Consider the following 19,962-nt stretch of genomic DNA (forward strand, 5'->3'; position numbering starts at 1 on the left):
CGCCTCACGGGTTCAAGCAATTCTTCTGCGTCAGCCTCCCGAGTAGCTGGGACTACAGGCATGCACCACCACGCCTGGCTAATTTTTGTATTTTTGGTAGAGACGGGGTTTCACCATATTGGCCAGTCTGGTCTCAAACTCCTGACCTTGTGATCCGCCCCCCTTGGCCTCCCAAAGTGCTGGGATTTACAGGCGTGAGCCACTGCGCCCGGCCAAGCTCAGTCTTTTCTTTTTTTCTTTTTTTTTTTCTTTTTGAGATCAAGTCTCGCTCTGTCACCCAGGCTGGAGTGCAGTGGTGCAATCTCAGCTCACTGCCACCTCCACCTCACAGGTTCAAGTGATTCTCCTGCCTCAGCCTCCTGAGTAGATGGGATTACAGGCACCCACCACTATGCCTGGAATTTTTTTTAAAGTAGAGTCAGGGTTTCACCATGTAGGCCAGGCTGGTTTCCGACTCCTGACCTCAAGTGATCCCCCTGCCTCAGCCTCCCAAAGTGCTAGGATTGCAGGCATGAGCCACTGTGCCCAGCCCCAGCTCAGTGATTTTTATAGACAAACTGGAACCCATGCGATGTGACTTATTCAAGGTTATAGTGTCTTTGTGGCAGAGCCAGAGGTTGAGCCGAGTCCTTGTCCCCTGTCTGAACCTTGTTTCTTTACTGGTCATTGTTGACTTTTTACCCAATAAAATTTGAACCTTTGATTTTCCTGGCAATATGTGTTTGCTTTTAAGTTGTGGGTCATTATGGATTTTATGAATTAGGGCATCTATTAGGGTACCTGGCAGATGTAGTGTGGAGGATAAGCTTGGATATTTCAGGGTCAGACTGCCTGTGTTCAGATCCCAAGTATACCATTTATTGACTGAGATGTTGTCAACCTACATAGATTCTCAATTTTTCTCTTCTGTAAAGTGAATGACATTTATAATAGTAATACATATCTTATATGGTTGTGTGGGAATTAAATATGTTAGGTACACTGATCATCTAGTAAAAATTAGCTGTGGTTATTCTCTTTTGAGCAAAATACAACGAAAGGTTGCCTCATTGTGTTCTTCATGGTCTTTTGCAGCCTGGCGCTATGTGGGAGCCGTCGGAGGCTTCCTCTTCATTGGCATCCAGCTCCTCCTGCTCGTGGAGTTTGCACATAAATGGAATAAGAACTGGTGTGTGCCTTTATGGAAAGCTTCCCATTGACTCACAGAAACTGCCCAGTTTTGAACAAGGCTGTACTCAACTGCATTGCTAGGGATTTGCAGTTTTGTTTCCCTTTATACCTGCTTTTTTGTACCTCTTCATTTACTCCTCTCCTTCATTTACTTCTCAGTTTTTGACCCCCTGCCCCTACTCCCTTGCTTGGGCTCTGAGTCAACCAGTGGTGTGAATTAGCCACACTCAATCCCCTGCTCATACCGGTCTGGATCTCCTGACCTCGTGATCCGCCCACCTCGGCCTCCCAAAGTGCTGGGATTACAGGCTTGAGCCACCGCGCCTGGCCTTGCTGTGTTTTTTTAACAGACTCTTGCTTATAAGAGTCTAGAAAATGTGCTCATTGCTCTTAATAGAACAACTAAAGTACCTTTTCTTCCCTTTTTCATTTATCTCTTTGTAAATATCTTGAGAAGGAGATGATCCTAAAAACAGTAGGATAGAAAGGTCATGGGCCTGGCAACCAGGAGATGCAGATTTCAGTACCCTTTTGTTTTCTTTTTCTTTTATTATTATTATTTTTTTTTTTTTGAGATGGGATCCCACTTTGTCATTCAGGCCGGAGTGCAGTTGTGTGATCATGGCTCACTGCAGCTTCGATTTCCCAGGCTTCAGTGATTCTCCCACCTCAGCCCCCTGAGAAGCTGGGACTACAGGCATGTGGCACCACACTTGGCTAATTTCTTTTTTTGTTTGCTTGGTAGAGATGGGATTTCGCCACGTCGCCCAGGCTGATCTTGAATTCCTGGGTTAAAGAGATCCTTCTGCCTTGGCCTCCCAAAGTACTGGGATGACATGGTGTTCGGCTTCAGTGCCCCTTTTAATGCTTGCTCTCACTGTAGAGCTCATCAGTCGGCCCCTCTGACCTCCATTTTCACACTTAAATAATGTGTTTGGACTAACTGGTGTGTTCTTTTTTTTTCCTTTCTAGCTCAAATTTTGTGGTTTACAGTGTCAATTCTCTATTAGAATTGAAACAAAGGGCTTTAGGTGTCGAGTGTAAAGACTTTTTTTGGATTTTTAGTGGGATGGGAGAGCACCAGAGGGCCTTAAAAAGGGAGGAATATAATCTGTTTTAAGTCCAGAAAGGTGAAAAGGTGTCAGGGGTGCAAGTAAGGAGGTCAGGGGGAGTCAATCCAGGTGAGGGAGGAGTAGTCTGGAACTAAATGGTAGCAAGGAGCTGGATCCTCCTATGTTCCAAAGCCAGCTCTGGGTGGAGGTGGGTGGGGGAGGGGAGAGCAGCAAGAAGCTTCCAGAGTGACCGCAGTTCTTTTGTTCTTTTCTTTTCTTTTCTTTTCTTTTTTTTTTTTGAGACATCGTCTCGTTCTGTCGCCCAGGCTGGAGTGCAGTGGCGCAATCTCGGCTCGCTGCAAGCTCCGCCTCCCGGGTTCATGCCATTTTCCTGCCTCAGCCTCTCAAGTAGCTGGGACTACAGTCGCCTGCCACCATGCCCGGCTAATTTTTTGTATTTTTTAGTAGAGATGGGGTTTCACCGTGTTAGCCAGGATGGTCTCCATATCCTGACCTGGTGATCCGCCCACCTCGGCCTCCCAAAGTGCTGGGATTACGGGCGTGAGCCACTGCACCCGGCTTCTTTTCTTTTCATTTCATTTCATTTCATTTCATTTCATTTCATTTTCTTCCTTCCTTCCTTCCTTCCTTCTTTCCTTTCCTCTTCCTTTCCTTTTCCTTTTCCTTTCCTCTTTCTTTGCTTTCCTTTCTTTCCTTTCCTCTTTCTTTCTTTCTTTCCCTCTTCCCCTAACGATGGGAAGTTGGAATTGCTGTTTTCTGAGGTTGGATGATTGCGCAATAGCTGGTTTGGGGGATGGAGGAATGGGGGTGTCAATATCAGGAAGTTAGCCTTAGCCTGGATGTGCCAAGTTTGAGATACCAATTAGACCTTCAAGTGGGTCTCCAATTGTTAAATGAACAATTGGATAATATAAGTGACATTCAGGGGAAAGGTTAGGGTTGAAGATTTAACTTTGGGATGGACTGTAAACATAAATTAACTGAAAGAAAGTCCTTCATATTCTAATAACATAACCAAAAAGACTAGTGAATAGAAGCGTTGGTCGTCTCCCACACACAAACCAGTCAGCAGTGTTTACCTTTTTCTGTATAATTCATGCTGTCTCCCCATCATCCATTATTATTTGCTCTTAGATATGTTTTTCCTTTTTAGAATCCCATTTTTCTCTCATTTCCTTTGTATGCCTTTTATGTTAGAATAATTCCAAGGTCATTGGAGTGTCTGGCACAGTTTCAGGAATATGACGGTCATTATCATTTTGGCCTTTCCTCCCTATTTTCTTTGTTTCTGGTTGCAGGAACTTTTTCATCATTAAAACATTTTAGCTGGGTTGCTTGAACACTTTCCAGTTTTGTGAGGGCATAAAGCAAGTTGCTTTTTCTGTGAGGTTTGGGAGAATGTGGTTACAAAGAGCAATTTAATCATAAGGCAGATGACAATGATTCATTCAATTCATTCTCCCTGTTCTGTCCTCTTCATTTAGCATTTATAGATACTTTTTTTTGTTCTGAACAATTTCCTTTTTTGTGTGAGACAGGGTCTTGCTCTGTTGCCCAGGCTAGAGTGCAGTGGCATGATCTGGGCTCACCGCAGCCTCTGCCTCTGGTGTCCAAGCGATTCAGCCACTCAAGTAGCTGGGATTACAGGCATGCACCACCACACCCGGATAATTTTTGTATTTTTGGTAGAGATGGGGTTTCGCCATGTTGGTCAGGCTGGTCTCGAATTCCTGACCTCGTGATCTGTCCGCCTTGGCCTCCCAAAGTGCTGGGATTACAGGCATGAGTCACCATGCCCTAATTTATTTTTTAATTGACATATTGTAATTGTACATATTTATCGGGTTCATTTTGACGTTTTGATACATATATGTTATATAGTAATCAAATCAAGGTAGTTGGCTATTCATTACCTCATGGATTTATCATCTTTTTCTTTCTTTCCTTTCTTTTTTTTCCTTTTTTTTTAAGAGACAGGGTCTCACTCTGTCACCCAGGCTGGAGTGCAGTGGCGCAGTCATAGCTCACTGCAGCCTTGAACTCCTAGGCTTGAGAGATCCTCCTGCCTCTGCCTCCCAAGAAGCTGGCTAATTAGCATGTCCAGCTAATTTTTTTGTTTGTTTTTTGTTTTGGTTTGGTTTTTGGTTTTTGTAGATGGGGTCTTGCTCTGTTGGCCAGGCTGTATCATTTCTTTGTGTTGAGAATCTTCAAAAGCCTCTCCTCTAGCTGTTTTGTAATATATAATACCTTACTGCTAGTCATCATCACCCTACCATACAGTTGATCACCAGAATTTACTCCTATCTATTTAATTTTTTTTAATGTCAAATTTTCCTTTACTATTCCCTGATACTATTTTAGATAAAGAAGCAGCACAGTTACAGATCCTTCTCTTCAGTACAGGGAATAAAGAGCTAAGGTCAGCCAGTATGGCTCTTAGTAAAGGTAATTCTCTTTCCTCCCTAAGAAGATGGCATCAGAGCTACTGGCAACACTTTGTTTCTGTTTTTAAAAGTTTATTTATTATTATTATCAAACATTTAGGGCCAGGCACAGTGGCTCATGCCTGTAATCCTAGCGTTTTGGGAGGCAGAGGTGGGTGGATCACGAGGTCAGGAGTTCAAGACCAGCCTGGCCAAGATGGTGAAACCTCATCTTTATTAAAAATACAAAATTAGCCTGGCATGGTGGTGGATACCTGTAATCCCAGCTACTAGGGAGGCTGAGGCAGAGAATTGCTTGAACCTGGGAGGCGGGGGTTGCAATGAGCCAAGATCACACCACAGCACTCCAGCCTGGGCGACAGAGCAAGACTCCGTCTCAAAAAAAAATAAAATAAAAAATTTAGGCAGGGTCTTATTCTTGCCCAAACTGGAGTGCAGTAGTACAGTCATGGCTCATAGCAGCCTTCATCCACCCGAGCTCAGGTGATCCTCCTACCTCAGTCTCCCAAGCAGCTGGGACTACAAGTTTGCACCACCACATGCTGCTAATTTTTGTAGAGACAAGGTTTTGCCGTGTTGCCCAGGCTGGTCTTGAGCTCCTAGCTTCAAGTGATTCGCCTGCCTTGGCCTCTCAAAGTGCTGGGATTACAGGTGTGAGCCACCTCTCCTGGCAGCACTTTGGAGTAGAGACTATGGCACTTCGGGGCTCTGTGTTTATGGAGAAAACTTGGAGAAGCCCAGTGAAGAGCCACTTTTTTCATCCTGCCAAAAACTGACCCACGGTGGTTCATAGTCAGAATGGAGAAGCTAGAATAAAGTCTGTAGGTAGCTAAAGGAAATAAAGAGTCTCAGGACTGCTCAAACTCATTACACCAAATGGAGAGTTAAGCCTGGAGACACAGTCATGTGACACTGCTGTCTCCCCTCCACCTGCCCATAGATAGCTGTGACTTCCCAACCTTGTGTCAAAGGACTACACATTAGCTAGACCTCTACGGAAGGCAAAAGGCCCGGTGCAACCCGGATGACTGCCCTCAAATTGCTCATAAGTAAATTCTCTGCTTGTCCCTAAACCTTTCAAGATGTGTATCTTCCCATAAAAAAGGACATGTCAGCTGTAACTTTAGGTCTGCGACCTAAGTCTAGCTCCCTGTCCATGGAATTGCAGTCTGTTACATTTCACACTGACAATGTCCATTACAAGCTTATCTTCCCAGGTGCAGAACAAAGACAGGACAGCAGTCATTTCTCTGCCTACCCTGAGACTACATAATTAACTCTTCCTTTACTCCCTTTTTGAATGTTTATCATATCTCTTGTATAGCAGGGTTTACTGAGCACTAGTTAAAATCTCGGGAATGTCGCGTTTGCCTCACCACCTGCCCCCTTTTCCTGCATGCCTTCTCCCCTTTAAAGAAATGGGTAAATACTGAGCCTTCTGCAACCTCTTTGGGAGCACCAGCCACAGAAGATTCTGTGACTTGTGTGCTTTTGGGTGCACCCTCAAACCTCTGGCTCAGTAAACCTCGGCTGATTGAGACTGTTGCCTCAGTCTCTCATTTGGGTTGACATTATTCATTTTAATGAATGAATACATTTGTCGCAGAAAGTGGAATTCTCTGTGTTGAGAGAAAATTCTCAGCTTGAGTCAAGAAGTTTCCATATTTACCAGAACCTTCTAGCTTTGATGAGCATAATCACTGCTAAAATAATGTGTCTTCTGAGCAACTAGGTACCAGTGCCTGTGGCCTGTAGCATTAGTTACTGCCTGAGGGATGGTGACTGTTACCGCAGAATGGTGGGCTTCATTGACTTGTCTTCTCTCCTCTCCCTCTTACCCACTTCCCGGAGAAACAGGACAGCAGGCACAGCCAGTAACAAGCTGTGGTACGCCTCCCTGGCCCTGGTGACGCTCATCATGTATTCCATTGCCACTGGAGGCTTGGTTTTGATGGCAGTGTTTTATACGCAGAAAGACGGCTGCATGGAAAACAAAATTCTGCTGGGAGTAAATGGAGGCCTATGCCTGCTTATTTCATTGGTAGCCATCTCACCCTGGGTCCAAAATCGTAAGCATGTTTTTTTCCATTCTTCCTTACTTATATTTTCCTAAGTGTCTTTGAGCAAACCCAGTGGTTTTTTTTTGTTGTTTGTTTGGAACTAGTGTATTCCTTAACTTACTGTGGATGTGTCAGCAGTAGGCAAGGTGGGGCTCCAGTCTCTTCATATCTCATGCTTGAGCTGTGATAGCCAAGCATTTCTCATGTCGAGAAAGACCTGAACTTAACGAAGTCAGTGAATAGGAAGATACTGCCTTTACTAAATAATGTACCACGAGGAGCCTTTAAATGGGAAATGCCTTCCGTGTATATCAAGCTCAGGTGTTTATGAGCTTGCCTACAATCTCTGTGTAAAAGTTGAATGAAAGGGCCGCAGAAGGGGTTGGTTCTGGGGTCATCTTTCACTCAAGGCTGTGGACAGTGTGGTCTGGGAGTCAGGAAGCAGGACATCCCATCCCAGCTCAGCCAGCAGCTGGCCCATGTGCTAACCTTCCTTAGACCCAGGTTCTTCCTCGGTAAACTCAGTGGAAACATGTGAGCCTGACCTTGCTCATTGTTGTTTCAAAGCCGGAAGGAAGAGACAGTGGGATTTGAAAGTGCTTTAGGAAGTATAAATGTGAATTGTCATTTATAAACTACTCTTGGTTTCTTAAGCCAGGATATAGTGTCTTTGGGCTTACAGTGAGATGTCCCTGGTCTGATTTTTTTTGTGGGTGTCGGACCCTATAGGTGATGAAAATGCACATGACATTCAGGTTCTAGGTAGGAAAATATAGGCAATCAATGTACAGCCCCCTTGAATCATTTCTAAAATAGTGGTTTAAAAAGGCAACTAGTGGTCGGGCGCAGTGGTTCATGCCTGTAATCCCAGCACTTTGGGAGGCCGAGGCAGGCAGATCGTCTGAGGTCAGGAGTTCAAGACCAGCCTGTCCAACTTCGGGAAACCCCGTCTCTACAAAAAAATACCCAAAAAATTAGCCAGCCATGGTGGGACATACCTGTATTCCCAGCTACCTGGGAGGCTGAGGCAGGAGAATTGCTTGAACCCGGGAGGCGGAGCTTGCAGTGAGCCCAGATCCCACCACTGCACTCCAGCCTGGGTGACAGTGAGACTCCGTGTCGAAAAAAAAAAAGGCAACTAGTCACAAATAATTTGTTTTCTTCTATTAAAAATTTTAAGACCATTATTGAAATTGAGAGTATAATTCTCCTAATCCCTTTAATTGATCAGTTAAGAGTTCCTAGAACAACTTGATATTCCGATTAAAATCTTTGGGTTAAGTCCTACCTTTTGAAATAGGGATAATGTTTTGAAATACATGGTTTAATACCATTAGGTGCTAAGGAAAATCTTATTCCCTTGCCAAAGAGCAACATTATAACAGGGTCTATTTTATGTCTTTATTGGTAATTATAATTTAATAATGATAATTTTGGAAACAAATTTGACCAAAGGGAAGACTGAGTAAAAACTGCATCCTTTTATGTCAGCAAGTGGTCGAAAATTTCGCAGGAAAGAAAGAGAGATCCCTTATCACATCCTGGTTACTCTGAAGGATCTGAACCCTTAGTTTCCTTGAAATATTATAACTTTCAAAAAATAACAGATGGCTTGTAAAGTTTCAGAGAAAAATGAACACTTATACACTGTTGGTGGGAATGTAAATGAGTTCAACCATAGTGGAAAGCAGGGTGGCAATTCCTCAAAAGACCTAAAAACAGAACTATCATTAGGCCCAGCAATCTCATTACTGGGTATATACCCAAAGGAATATAAATGGTTCTCACATAAAGACACAGGCATTCACAGTAGCAAAGATATGGAATCACCGACATGCCCATCAATGGTAGATTGAATAAAGAAAATGTGGTACATATACATTATGGAATCTATGGAATACTGTGTAGCCATAAAAAGGAAAGAGATCATGTCCTTTGCAGGAACATGGATGGGGCTGGAGGACATTATCCTTAGCAAACTAACACAGGAACAGAAAACCAAATATCACATGTTCTTGCTTAAAAGTGGGAGCTAAATGATGAGAACATGTGGACACATAGAGGGGAACAACATACACTGGGGCCTATCAGAGGGTGGAGGTGGGAGGAAGGAGAGGATCAGGAAAGATAACTAATGGGTACTAGGCTTAATACCTGGGTGACGAAATAATCTATATGACAAACCCCTGTGGGAATTTTCCCCTTACAACAAACCTGCACATACACCCCTAAACCTAAAATAAAAGTTAAAAATAAATGAATAAATACATAAATAACCTTAAAGCCATTCTCCCAGTGAATGCTGAGCCCCATAGCCTTCCTCTTTAGCCAAGAGCAGTTCTTGTATTCTGTTCCCAAAAGCTTTTTGATCATTGGCAGGTAAGAGCTTTTTGCCCTGTCATAGACTGTAGTATGTGATGACCTTGTAGAATCCAGAATACATCCCCTGTGAAATCTGGTTTACCACTTATTCCCTTCCCCAATTAAGCTATGTGGTTTTATCAACAACTATGGTAATTTTTTTTCTGATCTTGTGATTTAAGAACTAATGTTACAAACCTCAGGGAGACTAGTTAGTGTGTTTTAAGTGTAGCCATAGGCTTGATAAAGTATTGGTAGATAACTTGGCAGAACCTGACATCTTTAAAATAGCAATGTTCAGTTCAGCGTGTAACTCTCTCCCGCTTAATATCTTTTTAGTTTTATCTGAGAAACATACTACATTTTTTTCTCTTTTCTTTCCTTTAAAGGTGGATGCTCAAGTTTGAGGACTGTCATGGGGACTATCAGGTTTTTTAGGCATGTGCTTTCTTTTTCTTCAAATTAAAACCTGTTGTCTGTCTGTCTCTTGTCACTTTTCAGGACAGCCACACTCGGGGCTCTTACAATCAGGGGTCATAAGCTGCTATGTCACCTACCTCACCTTCTCAGCTCTGTCCAGCAAACCTGCAGAAGTAGGTAAGCCAGCCTGTTAGTGGGCTTGTGTTTGCGGTGTGAATATTTTCATTCATGGAGGAATGAGCTATTGTTTAAATATTGGAGAGGCCATGGAGATGGAGAGCAGAAAGATGGTTCCCAGAGGCTGGGAAGGGTTTGGGGGAGGTTTGGGAGGAGGTTAGGATGATTCATGGGTACAAAATAAATAGGAAGAATGAATAAGACCTAGTATTTGATAGCGCAACAGGGTGACTATAGTCAAATTTAATTGTACATTTAAAAATAACTAAAAGAGTATAATTGGATTGCTTGTAACACAAAGGATCAATGCATGAGGGGATGGGTACCCCATTTTAGATGATGTGATTGTTACATGTTTCACGTCTGTATTAAAACATCTCATGTACCACAGAAATATGTACGCCTACTATGTATCCACAAAAATTAAGTTAAAAAATAAAAATAAATATTAGAAATGTACTAAATCACAGTAGAGAGATGATCTAGACTTTTTCCTGAAAAAGTCTTTAACTTGAGCTATGTAAAGGAAAATTCCCTTTTTCGATTCTTCCTGGTGTGTAGGACAGACAGGAGGAAAGGTGTGGCTGTGGAGTTTGCTTTTAGGCCTAAATAACCTCTTAATTTAGTTGTATTTCTTTTCTGACTATAGCAGTGGAATAAAGAGTGGAAAGAATGTGGGGGAGTGGGGAGCAGGGAGCAGGATCTGAGCACAGATCCATGATTTACTGGCTATGTGACCTCAAACCACTCGTCTTAAATGACATTTATTTACAGAGACAACAGAACATAGTGATTAGAGCATGAGCTTTGAAGTCGGACTGCCTGGTTTATAGACTGATCCTGCTACTTAAGTAACTTGCAGAAACTTACTTATCCTCTCTATTACTTATGTGATGTATAAATGTGAATATACACAGACATACATACATATATACATACATACACATAAGCATATATAAATGTATGTTTGAGTATATTTGAGCTTATATAAGTCAAATTAAATAAATGTAGTGTCTAAGAGAATTGAAGTTGTTTCCTCTTTTAAATTTGGAAAGCTGGTGCAATGATAATTTTGAAAGTTTTAGCATATACACATAGTATTTATGGGCTTGTCCTTGTTGCTATTTATAGTGGAAAGTAATGTAAGTGGAGGTCTTAAGTAACTATTGCCTATCCTGGATTTAAGTTTTTTTTTTAAATATTCTATCTTGACTCTGTAAGTTTACATAAATTTAGTCTCTTTAAGACTTTCTTTTATGACTGTTTATGTATTAATTTCTGGCTTTAACTTACTGGGATTTTTATTTACAATATTTTTTAAATGGCAGGTATCCCTTTAAAACAGAAAAAAAAAGGCTGAGCATGGTGGCACATGCCTGTAATCTAAGCACCTTGGGAGGCTGAGGCAGGAAGATTGCTTGCAGCCAGGAGCTGAGACCAGCCTTGGCAACATAGCATCTCTACAAAAAAAAAAAAAAAAAAAAACAGAAAAAAAGTTATTTTAAATTTCAAGTGCTCTACATTTTTTTAATTAGCCTAAGAATAAAGATTCTTGAAACCACAGCATACACAGGGAAGTTTATAGCATTAAATGCCTACATGAAAAAAGCAGAAAGATCACAAATTAACAACCTAACATTGCACCTGGAACTAGAAAATCAAGAAGAAATCAAACCCAAAGTTAGCAGAACAAAAGAAATAACAAAGATCAGGGCTGTGTGAGTTGGCTCATGCTTGTAATCCTAGCACTTTGGGAGGCTGAGGCAGGCAGATCGCAGGAGCCCAGGAGTTTGAGACCAGCCTGGGCAACATGGTGAAACCCTGTCCCTACAAAAAAATACAAAAAATTAGCCAGGCGTGGTGGCGCATGTCTGTAGTCCCATCTACTCTGGAGGCTGAGGGGGGAGGATCACTGGAGCCCCAGAGGTTGAGGCTGCAGTGAGCTGTGAGCTCTTATTGCACCACTGCACTCTACCCAGGGCAATAGACAGTGAATTTGTCTCAAAAAAAATAAAATAAAATAAGGAACTAAATAAAATAAAGACCCCCCTCCCCCCCCAAAAAAACCCGTGAGAACAATACAGAGGATCAACAAAACAAAAAAAAGGTGGTTTGTTGAAAAGATAAACAAAATTGATAAGCCCCTGGACTAACCAAGAAGAGAGAAGACCAAATCAACAAAATTAGAAATGAAAAAGGAAAAATCACAATAATAACCACAAAAGTACAAAAGATCATTACAGACTATTATGAACTTCCATATACTTACAAACTAGAAAAGCTAGAGGAAATGGATACATTTCTGGAAAGCAAGAAGGAATAGAAATCCTAAACAGGCCCATAATGAGTAGTGATATTGAATCAGTGATTTAAAAAATCTTCCAATAAGAAAAAGCCAGGACCGAATGGAGTCATAGCCAAATCCTACAAAACATATAAGGGAGAACTAATACCAGTCCTCCTGAAATTGTGCCAAGAAATGGAGGAGGAGAGAACTCTCCCTGACTCATTATACAAGGCCAGGTATATCACCCTGATAACCAAAACCAGACAAGGACACAACAAAAAAAAATTACAGACCAATACCCCTGATGAACATAGATGGAAAAATCTTCAACAAAATACTAGCAAACACAATGTAATAGTACATCAGAAGATAGTATACCATGATCAAGTGGGTATTATACTATGGATGCAAGAATGGTTCAACATATGCAAATTAATAAATATGATACATCATACATTACATATTACATAAACAGAATTAAAGATAAAAACCATATGATCATTTCAATAGATGCAGAAAAAGCATTTGTTAAAATTCAGCATCTTTTCATGGTAAAAAAAAAACCCTCAATAAAGTAGGAACATAACTTAAAATAATAGAAGGAATACAACTTAAAATAATAAAGGTCATATATGATAAGCCCACAGCCAGTATCATACTGAGTGGGGAAAAATGGGAAACGTTACTTTTGAGAACTGAACCAAGATAAGGGTGCTTGCCTTCACCATGCCTATTCACCATAGTACTGGAAGTCCTAGCCAGGACACTCAGGCAAGAGGAAGAAGTAAAAGGTATCCAAATTGGAAGAGAGGAGGTCAAATTGTCGTGTTTATTGATGATGTGATTCTATATCTGGAAAACCCAAAAGGCTCCATCAAAACACTGTTAGATTTGAGTAATGAATTCAGTAATATTGCAGTATACAAAATCAACATACAAAAATTAGTAGTGTTTTGGCTGGGTGCATTGGCTCACATCTGTAATCCCAGCACTTTGGGAGGGCAGGGTGGGTGGATCATTTGAGGTCGGGAGCTTGAGACCAGCTTGGCCAACATGGTGAGACCTCGTGTCTACTAAAAATATAAAAATTAGCCAGTCGTGGTGGTGTGCACATCTGTAATCCCAACTACTTGGGAGGCTGAGACAGGAGAATCACTTGAACCTGGGAGGGGGAGGGATCTTGGCTCACTAGCCAAGATCGCACTACAGCACCCCTGCACCCCAGCCTGGACAACAGAGTGAGACTACACCTCAAAAAAAAAGTTAGTAGTGTTTCTATACACCAGTAATCATCTAGCAGAGAACCAAATCAAGAAGCCAGTCCCATTTACAATAGCTACAAAAAATAAAATAACTAGGAATAAATTTAACGAAGGAGGTGAAAGATCTTTACAATGAAAACTACTAAACATTGATGAAAAACTTAAAAGGAGGGGCCATGTGTAGTTTCACATCCCTGTGATCCCAGCACTTTGGGAGGCCAAGGTGGGAGGATAGCTTGAGGCCAGGAATTTGAGGCCGGCCTGAGCAACATAGTGAAATCCCATCTCTACAAAAAATTTACAAATTAGCTGGGTGTGGTGGCATGCACCTGTAGTTCTAGCTACTCATGGGTCCGAGGTTGGAGGATCACCTGAGCCCAGGAGCTTGAGGTTATGGTGAGCTATGATCAGGCCACTGTACTGCAGACTGAGTGAAAGAGCAAGACCACGTCTCAAAAAAATAAAAATAAAAAGGATGCAAGCGAATGGAAAGACATCCCATGCTCATGGATCAGGAGAATAAATATTGTTTAAAATGACCATATTGCCTAAAGCAGTCTTACAGATTAGTGCTATCCCTATCAAAATACCAATGACATTTTTCACAGAAAAACAATCCTAAAATTTGTATAGAAACAACAGAGCCAGAATAGCTAAAGCAATCCTAAGCAAAAAGAACAAAACTTGGAGGAATCACACTTCAAAGCTGGAGGAGTCCCTTCTTCAAATTATGCTACAAAGCTACAGTAAGCAAAACAGCATGATATTTGTATAAGAATAGATCCATGGAACCACATAGAGAACCCAGAAGTAAAGCCACATATTTGTAGCCATCTGGTCTTTGACAAAGTTGACAAGAACACACACTGGGGAAAGGATACCCTTTTCAATAAGTGGTCCTGGCAAATTTGGATTTCCAAATGCTGTACCCCTACCGAACCCGTGTCTCTCACCACATACAAAAATCAACAGAAGGTGGATTAAAGACTTACATGTAAGACCTGAAACTATAAAAATGCTAGAAGAAAACCTAGGAAAACTCTTCTGGATATTGCTCAAGGGAAATAATTCATGACTAAGACCTCAAAAGCACAGACAACAAAAACAAAACCAGACAAATGGAACTATGTTAATCTAATTAGCTTCTGTACAGCAAAAGAAATAATCAACAGAGTGAAGAGACAACCTGCAGAATCAGAGAAAATATTTGCAAACTGTGTCTTATAGGGGAGCAATATGCAGAATTTACAAGGAACTCAATTCAACAACAAAAAACACCAAATAATCCCATTAAAAAGTGGTCAAAGGACATGAATAGACATTTCATTTTTTTTCTAAAGAAGACATATAAGTGGCCAACAGGCATTTGAAAAAAATGCTCAACATTGCTAATCATCAGAGAAATGCAAATTAAAACCATAACTAGATGTCATTTCACACCAGTCAGAATGGCTATTATTAAAAAGACAAAAAGTAACAGATGTTGGCAAGGATGTGGAGAAACAGGAATACTTATACTGTTGATGGGAATGTAAATTAGCATAGCGTCTATGGGAAGCAGTGGGAGATTTCTCAGAGAACTAAAAATAGAGCTGCCATTTGATCTAGCAATCCCACTACTGGGTAGCTACAAAAAGGAAAATAAATCATTATATCAAAAAGATAACTGCACCTCTGTGTTTATCGCAGCACTGTTCACAATAGCAAAGATAAGGAATCACCTTTAAATGTCCATCAACAGATGATTGGATAAAGAAAATGTGATTTTTATATATATACATATATACACATATATATACACACATATATATACACGTATATATACACACGTATATATATACACATATATACACACATATATATACGTATATATATACACACACATATATACGTATATATATACACACATATATATACGTATATATATATACACACACATATATATATCTCTCTCTCTCCACACAATGGAATACTATTCAGCCATAAAAAAAGAATGAAATCCTGTCTTTTGTAGCAACGTGGATGGAACTGGAAGCCATTATCTTAAGTGAAACAAGCAGACACAGACAAATACTGCATGTTCTCACTTTTAAGTGGGAGCTAAATAATGTGTACACATGGACATGAGTGTGGAATGATAGTGAAGACTCAAACATAGGAAGGAGGGAGGGGATGGATGGTGAGAAATTACTTAATGGGTAGAATACACATTATTTGGGTGATAGATACACTAAAAGCCAAGACTTCACCACTACATGTAAAAAAGTTACACTTGTATCCCATAAATTTATACAAATAATAAAAGATTCCTTAAACCACAGCATACATAGTTATGTTTACTGTTTCAAGTGCAAATACTAGTCATAATTTTAGTCTCACTTCAGACACTTGAAATATGCACGTTTGTAAAGTGGTTTCTAGAGTGTTACTTTATGTTACTTGCTTTGGTGGCAAAGTTGGCAGTCAGACCTAGGTTGGGTGTTCCAAATGGAAGACTCCATGTTAGGTAAAAGGTAAATTACCACTGATGGTTATATTATAGGGATCTTTGTTACGTAGTGTTTAGAATAACTCAGTTTTTCTTACTGTTTCACACTACAACAGTCAACACAGAAGGTTTCTGTGACACTAAAATATGTGGAGATTTCTCCCCACCAGCAAGCAGGCAGTAAGCTCTGCAGTGGACATCAGTTGGGTGTCCTCCAATCCAATTCGGATGCTCTACCTGGAGATAAGGTCAGATCCCACAGGTGGAAGGCTCAATTCCACAAAACAGCCCTACCATTCCCACTGGTCACAAGTCCGGCCCTCCAGAACTTCTGACCAACTGTTAGGGCTCCCACAGTTACCCCTTCTTTGGGATGGATTAATTTGATAGAGTGGCTCACAGAACTCAGGAGATACTTATCTTTACTGATTTATTACAAAGGATATTTTAAAGAATACGAATAAACAGGCAGGTGAAAATATATATAAGGCAAGGTCTCAAAGGGTCCTGAGCTATCTCCATGGAGTTGGTGTGGCTGGGTTCCTAACATGTGGATGAGGTGGTGTTCACCTTCCTGTAAGCCTCCAGCTCTCAGGAAGCTTTCTGAACCATGTCCTTTTGGGCCTTTTATGGAGACTTCATTACACAGGCATGATTGATTAAATGATTAAACCATTGGCCCTTGGTGATCAACTACCATTCCTCCCATTCCTGGAGTTTGGAGAGTGGGTCTGAAAGTCCCAACCCTCTAATCCTACCTTGGTCTTTCTGGTGACCAGCCCCCATCCTGAGGCTACCTAGGGGCTGCCAGCCATTAGTCAATCATTAACATATAAAAAGACACCATTTTGGAGATTTCAAAGATTTTAGGAGTTGCATGCAAGTAAATGCGGATGAAGACCAAATATATATTTCACAATATCACATGTAGCCACTCACATTAATAAAAAACACACCTCAGGAGTTTCCAAGTTACAGACAGAAAGATATCACGATTCTCATATCACAGCTAAATGACTTCTCAACTAGTTTAGGAGCTATTGTTGGCTGTTGATTCACCTCAGCACTGCTTGGTATCTGCACCCTACCTCTCTTTAGGGGCTGCCTTGTCAACTGAAAAATGCACCTGCCCTCGAGCAAGACTCTTTCCTTAGGTTCTGGATCTGTTTGAGCCCCATGGCACTGAGCTGGAATCTGAGGGTCTTGTTCCAAGGATGTGATGATGTGGGAGAATGTTCTTTGAAATAGCAGAAATCCAGTCTGCATGGAAACAGCCTGTAGAGTAGAAGTTTCCAGTGATAAGTGTTCACTGTTCTAAGGAGGTACACCACAGCTACCTGAATTTTCCCAAAATGAGTGCTTCTGTGTGTTACAACTGGCCTATTTGACTGTGATGACTTTGTTTTTTCTTTACAAGTTCTAGATGAACATGGGAAAAATGTTACAATCTGTGTGCCTGACTTTGGTCAAGACCTGTACAGAGATGAAAACTTGGTGACTATACTGGGGACCAGCCTCTTAATCGGATGTATCTTGTATTCATGGTAAGTCTTGGGAGTTACTCAAGGCCACTTTTGCAGACTTTAAAATTACAGGAAAAGAACTGAAATAACTTTCAGTAGCTGTGAGGCTGCAACCATTTGAGGAGGGGGGAAAATAACCACAAGTAAAAAGGTGAAGAGCATGAACTCATATTTGAACTTCGTTCACCTTACTTGTTTTTATTTGGGGTAAATAAAGCAAATATATGGTATGTTGCAGCACCATTGCCTAACCCCCTTTAAAAGATGGTCGAATAGTAGTTTGCTATACCTTTACTGGAGGGCAGGGGAGCACAAAGTGAAGAAGAGATAGAATGTGCCAACATGTCCTGGCAGCTTTCTAATCCAAAGGAAATAGCTTTCTTCTGCTGTTGATGGAAAGAGTAGAGTGCTGTGTGCGTGGTCATTCTGTGCAGACAAGAAATGTTCCTTCTCTTTTCTGCTAAAACCCACAAATGCTGTTGTTCACTAGGCAAAGCAGCTCCTCCAAAAGTAGATGTGATATATGAGTGGGCTGTGTTTCAGATGCTTGTGGTGGGGGTTATTCCCCCTTTAAAAGGTTTAAAAGGTTGCTAGAGGGAGAAAAGTCAGGGATAGAAATGGCTAGTTAATCTGGATATATATTTCGCTGATAACTAAGCTTCCCTTTAACAGTAACCTTTTCACATTTAGCCTTTACTTCTGTGTTTACATTTTGTTAATGTTCAGTATAAAAATTCAGTTCCATTGAATTCAGCCATAGGCACATTGTAAACTTCCTTTTTGCTGAAACGGAATACTCCTGGTGGTGATAGCTTGTATAAATACAATGTCTTTCTGAGCATGTTGGCATTTTCTCTTAACCTCCTTTAACAACTTCTACTATTAGAAAGGGACCAACAGGGACACAGACCTTTTAGAGTCTATTTGCTCAGGGTCACACATCAAGCAATAAAATGCTTGTTTTACAGGTGGGTGTTAAGATGATGGTTACATACATTCATTCTTGGCCTGTGTGACATAGTGACAGAGTCTCCTTGTTGTTGCAGAATGGACTGTGGTAACTTCTTTCTGGCCTTTCAATTTTATTAATTCCTAAGTTGTTCACTGAGTACCTACAATATAGGAAGCAGGCTGCGTGGTGCAGTGGCTCACGCCTATAATCCCAGCACTTTGGGAGGCTGAGGCAGGAGGATCACTTGAACCCGGGAATTTGAGACCAGCCTAGACAACATAGCAAGACCCTGTTTCTACCAAAAAAAAAAAATCAGGCGTGATGGCACGTGCCTGTGGTCCCAGCTACTTGGGAGGCTGAGATGGGAGGATCACTTGAACCCAGGTGTCTAAGGCTGCAGTGAGCTAGGGGTGTCTCCACTCCAGCCTAAGCAACAGAGTGAGACCCTGTCTTTTAAAAAACCAACCATGAAGATATTTGACAGAATAAAATCATGTTTCTGTGGGTCACTGGGTACCAAATGAAAAAAAATACTTTCCCTTGGCCAGGCGCGGTGGCTCACGCTTGTAATCCCAGCACTTTGGGAGGCCAAGGTGGGTGGATCACCTGAGGTTAGGAGTTTGAGACCAGCCTGGCCAACATGGTGAAACCCCATATCTACTAAAAATACAAAAATTAGCGGGGTGTGGTGGTATGCACCCATAATCCCAGCTACTCCGGAGGCTGAGGCTGGAGAATTGCTTGAACCCAGGAGGGGGAGGTTGCAGTGAGCTGAGATCACACCATTGCACTCCAGCCTGGGTAACAAGAGAAACTCTATCTCAAAAAAAAAAAAAAAAAAAAAAAAATCCCTTTAAATAAAGTAGAGTTTGGATTTGCCATAAACCCTTCAATGGAAAAGATGGCAAAAATTCTTCTTAGCCTGCTGCATAATGGTTACCACACATAGGGCATTTCACAACATGGAATTTTCACCCTATCATATTTTCTCACTATTTCTAGCAGGTGTAAAGAATTCTTCTGAGTTGGCCCTTGAGTGAGAGATGATAAATAAAATGTTGTTTCTTACAGGACTGAGGTACCATAGTGGAGATTGGTAAGGGCTGGTCTGATATTCCCAAAAGATGTCAATTTTCAAAGTTGATAGCTACTAAAAAAAAAATCTGTCTAAATACCAGCAACAAACATTGTTATTGAATGCGTAAACCACAAAACTGCAGTGTCTAGTGGGATGAGAACATATAAAACTGCAGCCCCTACAAAGTGGAGATGAGGATGACCAGTCTGCTCTGTGGGGTACTTCTGTAATCTGTAGGCAAGAGCACACTCTGTGGGCTGGGCCCCCTAGGAGTTAGTTCCCCCGGGGTCCATGTGATTGATGTTTGCTGTAATTACTCACTGCAGCTCTTCGAGGGGTCAGCTTTAAGAACACTAAATTCAGGCTTTGTAGGGCCTGGGAATAAAAGGGATGCTGTAGGGGTGGGAGTTAGCCCAACTAGGGTTTTTTCAGATCTGGACTTCTGAAGAGTTTGTTTTCCTTCCTGACTCAGAGGAATGAAAGGTTGGAGGATGTTACAAAAAGGCCACATCGTCCGTGTGGGAACTGTCATTTGAACATAATTGCAGGAATATCTAGGATTCTTGATAGAAATTGCAGGAAGCCAGAGACTATAGACAGTATGTAGGTTAAAAGGAGAAGAAGGCCAAGATTGCCTGGGGTCCACTCTTTTGTAAAGTTGTAGAAG

The 19,962-nt window shown here is 41.2% G+C and overlaps 1 protein-coding gene across 5 annotated transcripts in view; it reads left to right on the plus strand.

Annotated features, from left to right (window-relative positions):
* SERINC5 (serine incorporator 5) overlaps positions 1-19,962 on the plus strand; it is a 149,888-nt gene that overhangs the window by 84,755 nt on the left and 45,171 nt on the right. For 4 of the 5 annotated variants that reach the window (XM_019013565.4, XM_063700668.1, XM_055366952.2 and 1 more), the window contains 4 exons: positions 1,075-1,168; positions 6,545-6,756; positions 9,610-9,705; positions 17,160-17,286. In XM_019013565.4, coding sequence (XP_018869110.1) covers positions 1,075-1,168; positions 6,545-6,756; positions 9,610-9,705; positions 17,160-17,286 — 529 coding nt within the window. The remainder of the gene's footprint in view (positions 1-1,074; positions 1,169-6,544; positions 6,757-9,609; positions 9,706-17,159; positions 17,287-19,962) is intronic. The other variant, XR_010131729.1, reaches the window with a different exon arrangement.

The sequence above is a fragment of the Gorilla gorilla genome, chromosome 19 (genome assembly GCF_029281585.2).
Source record: "Gorilla gorilla gorilla isolate KB3781 chromosome 19, NHGRI_mGorGor1-v2.1_pri, whole genome shotgun sequence".
In the NCBI taxonomy this organism is placed as follows: Eukaryota; Metazoa; Chordata; class Mammalia; order Primates; family Hominidae; genus Gorilla; species Gorilla gorilla.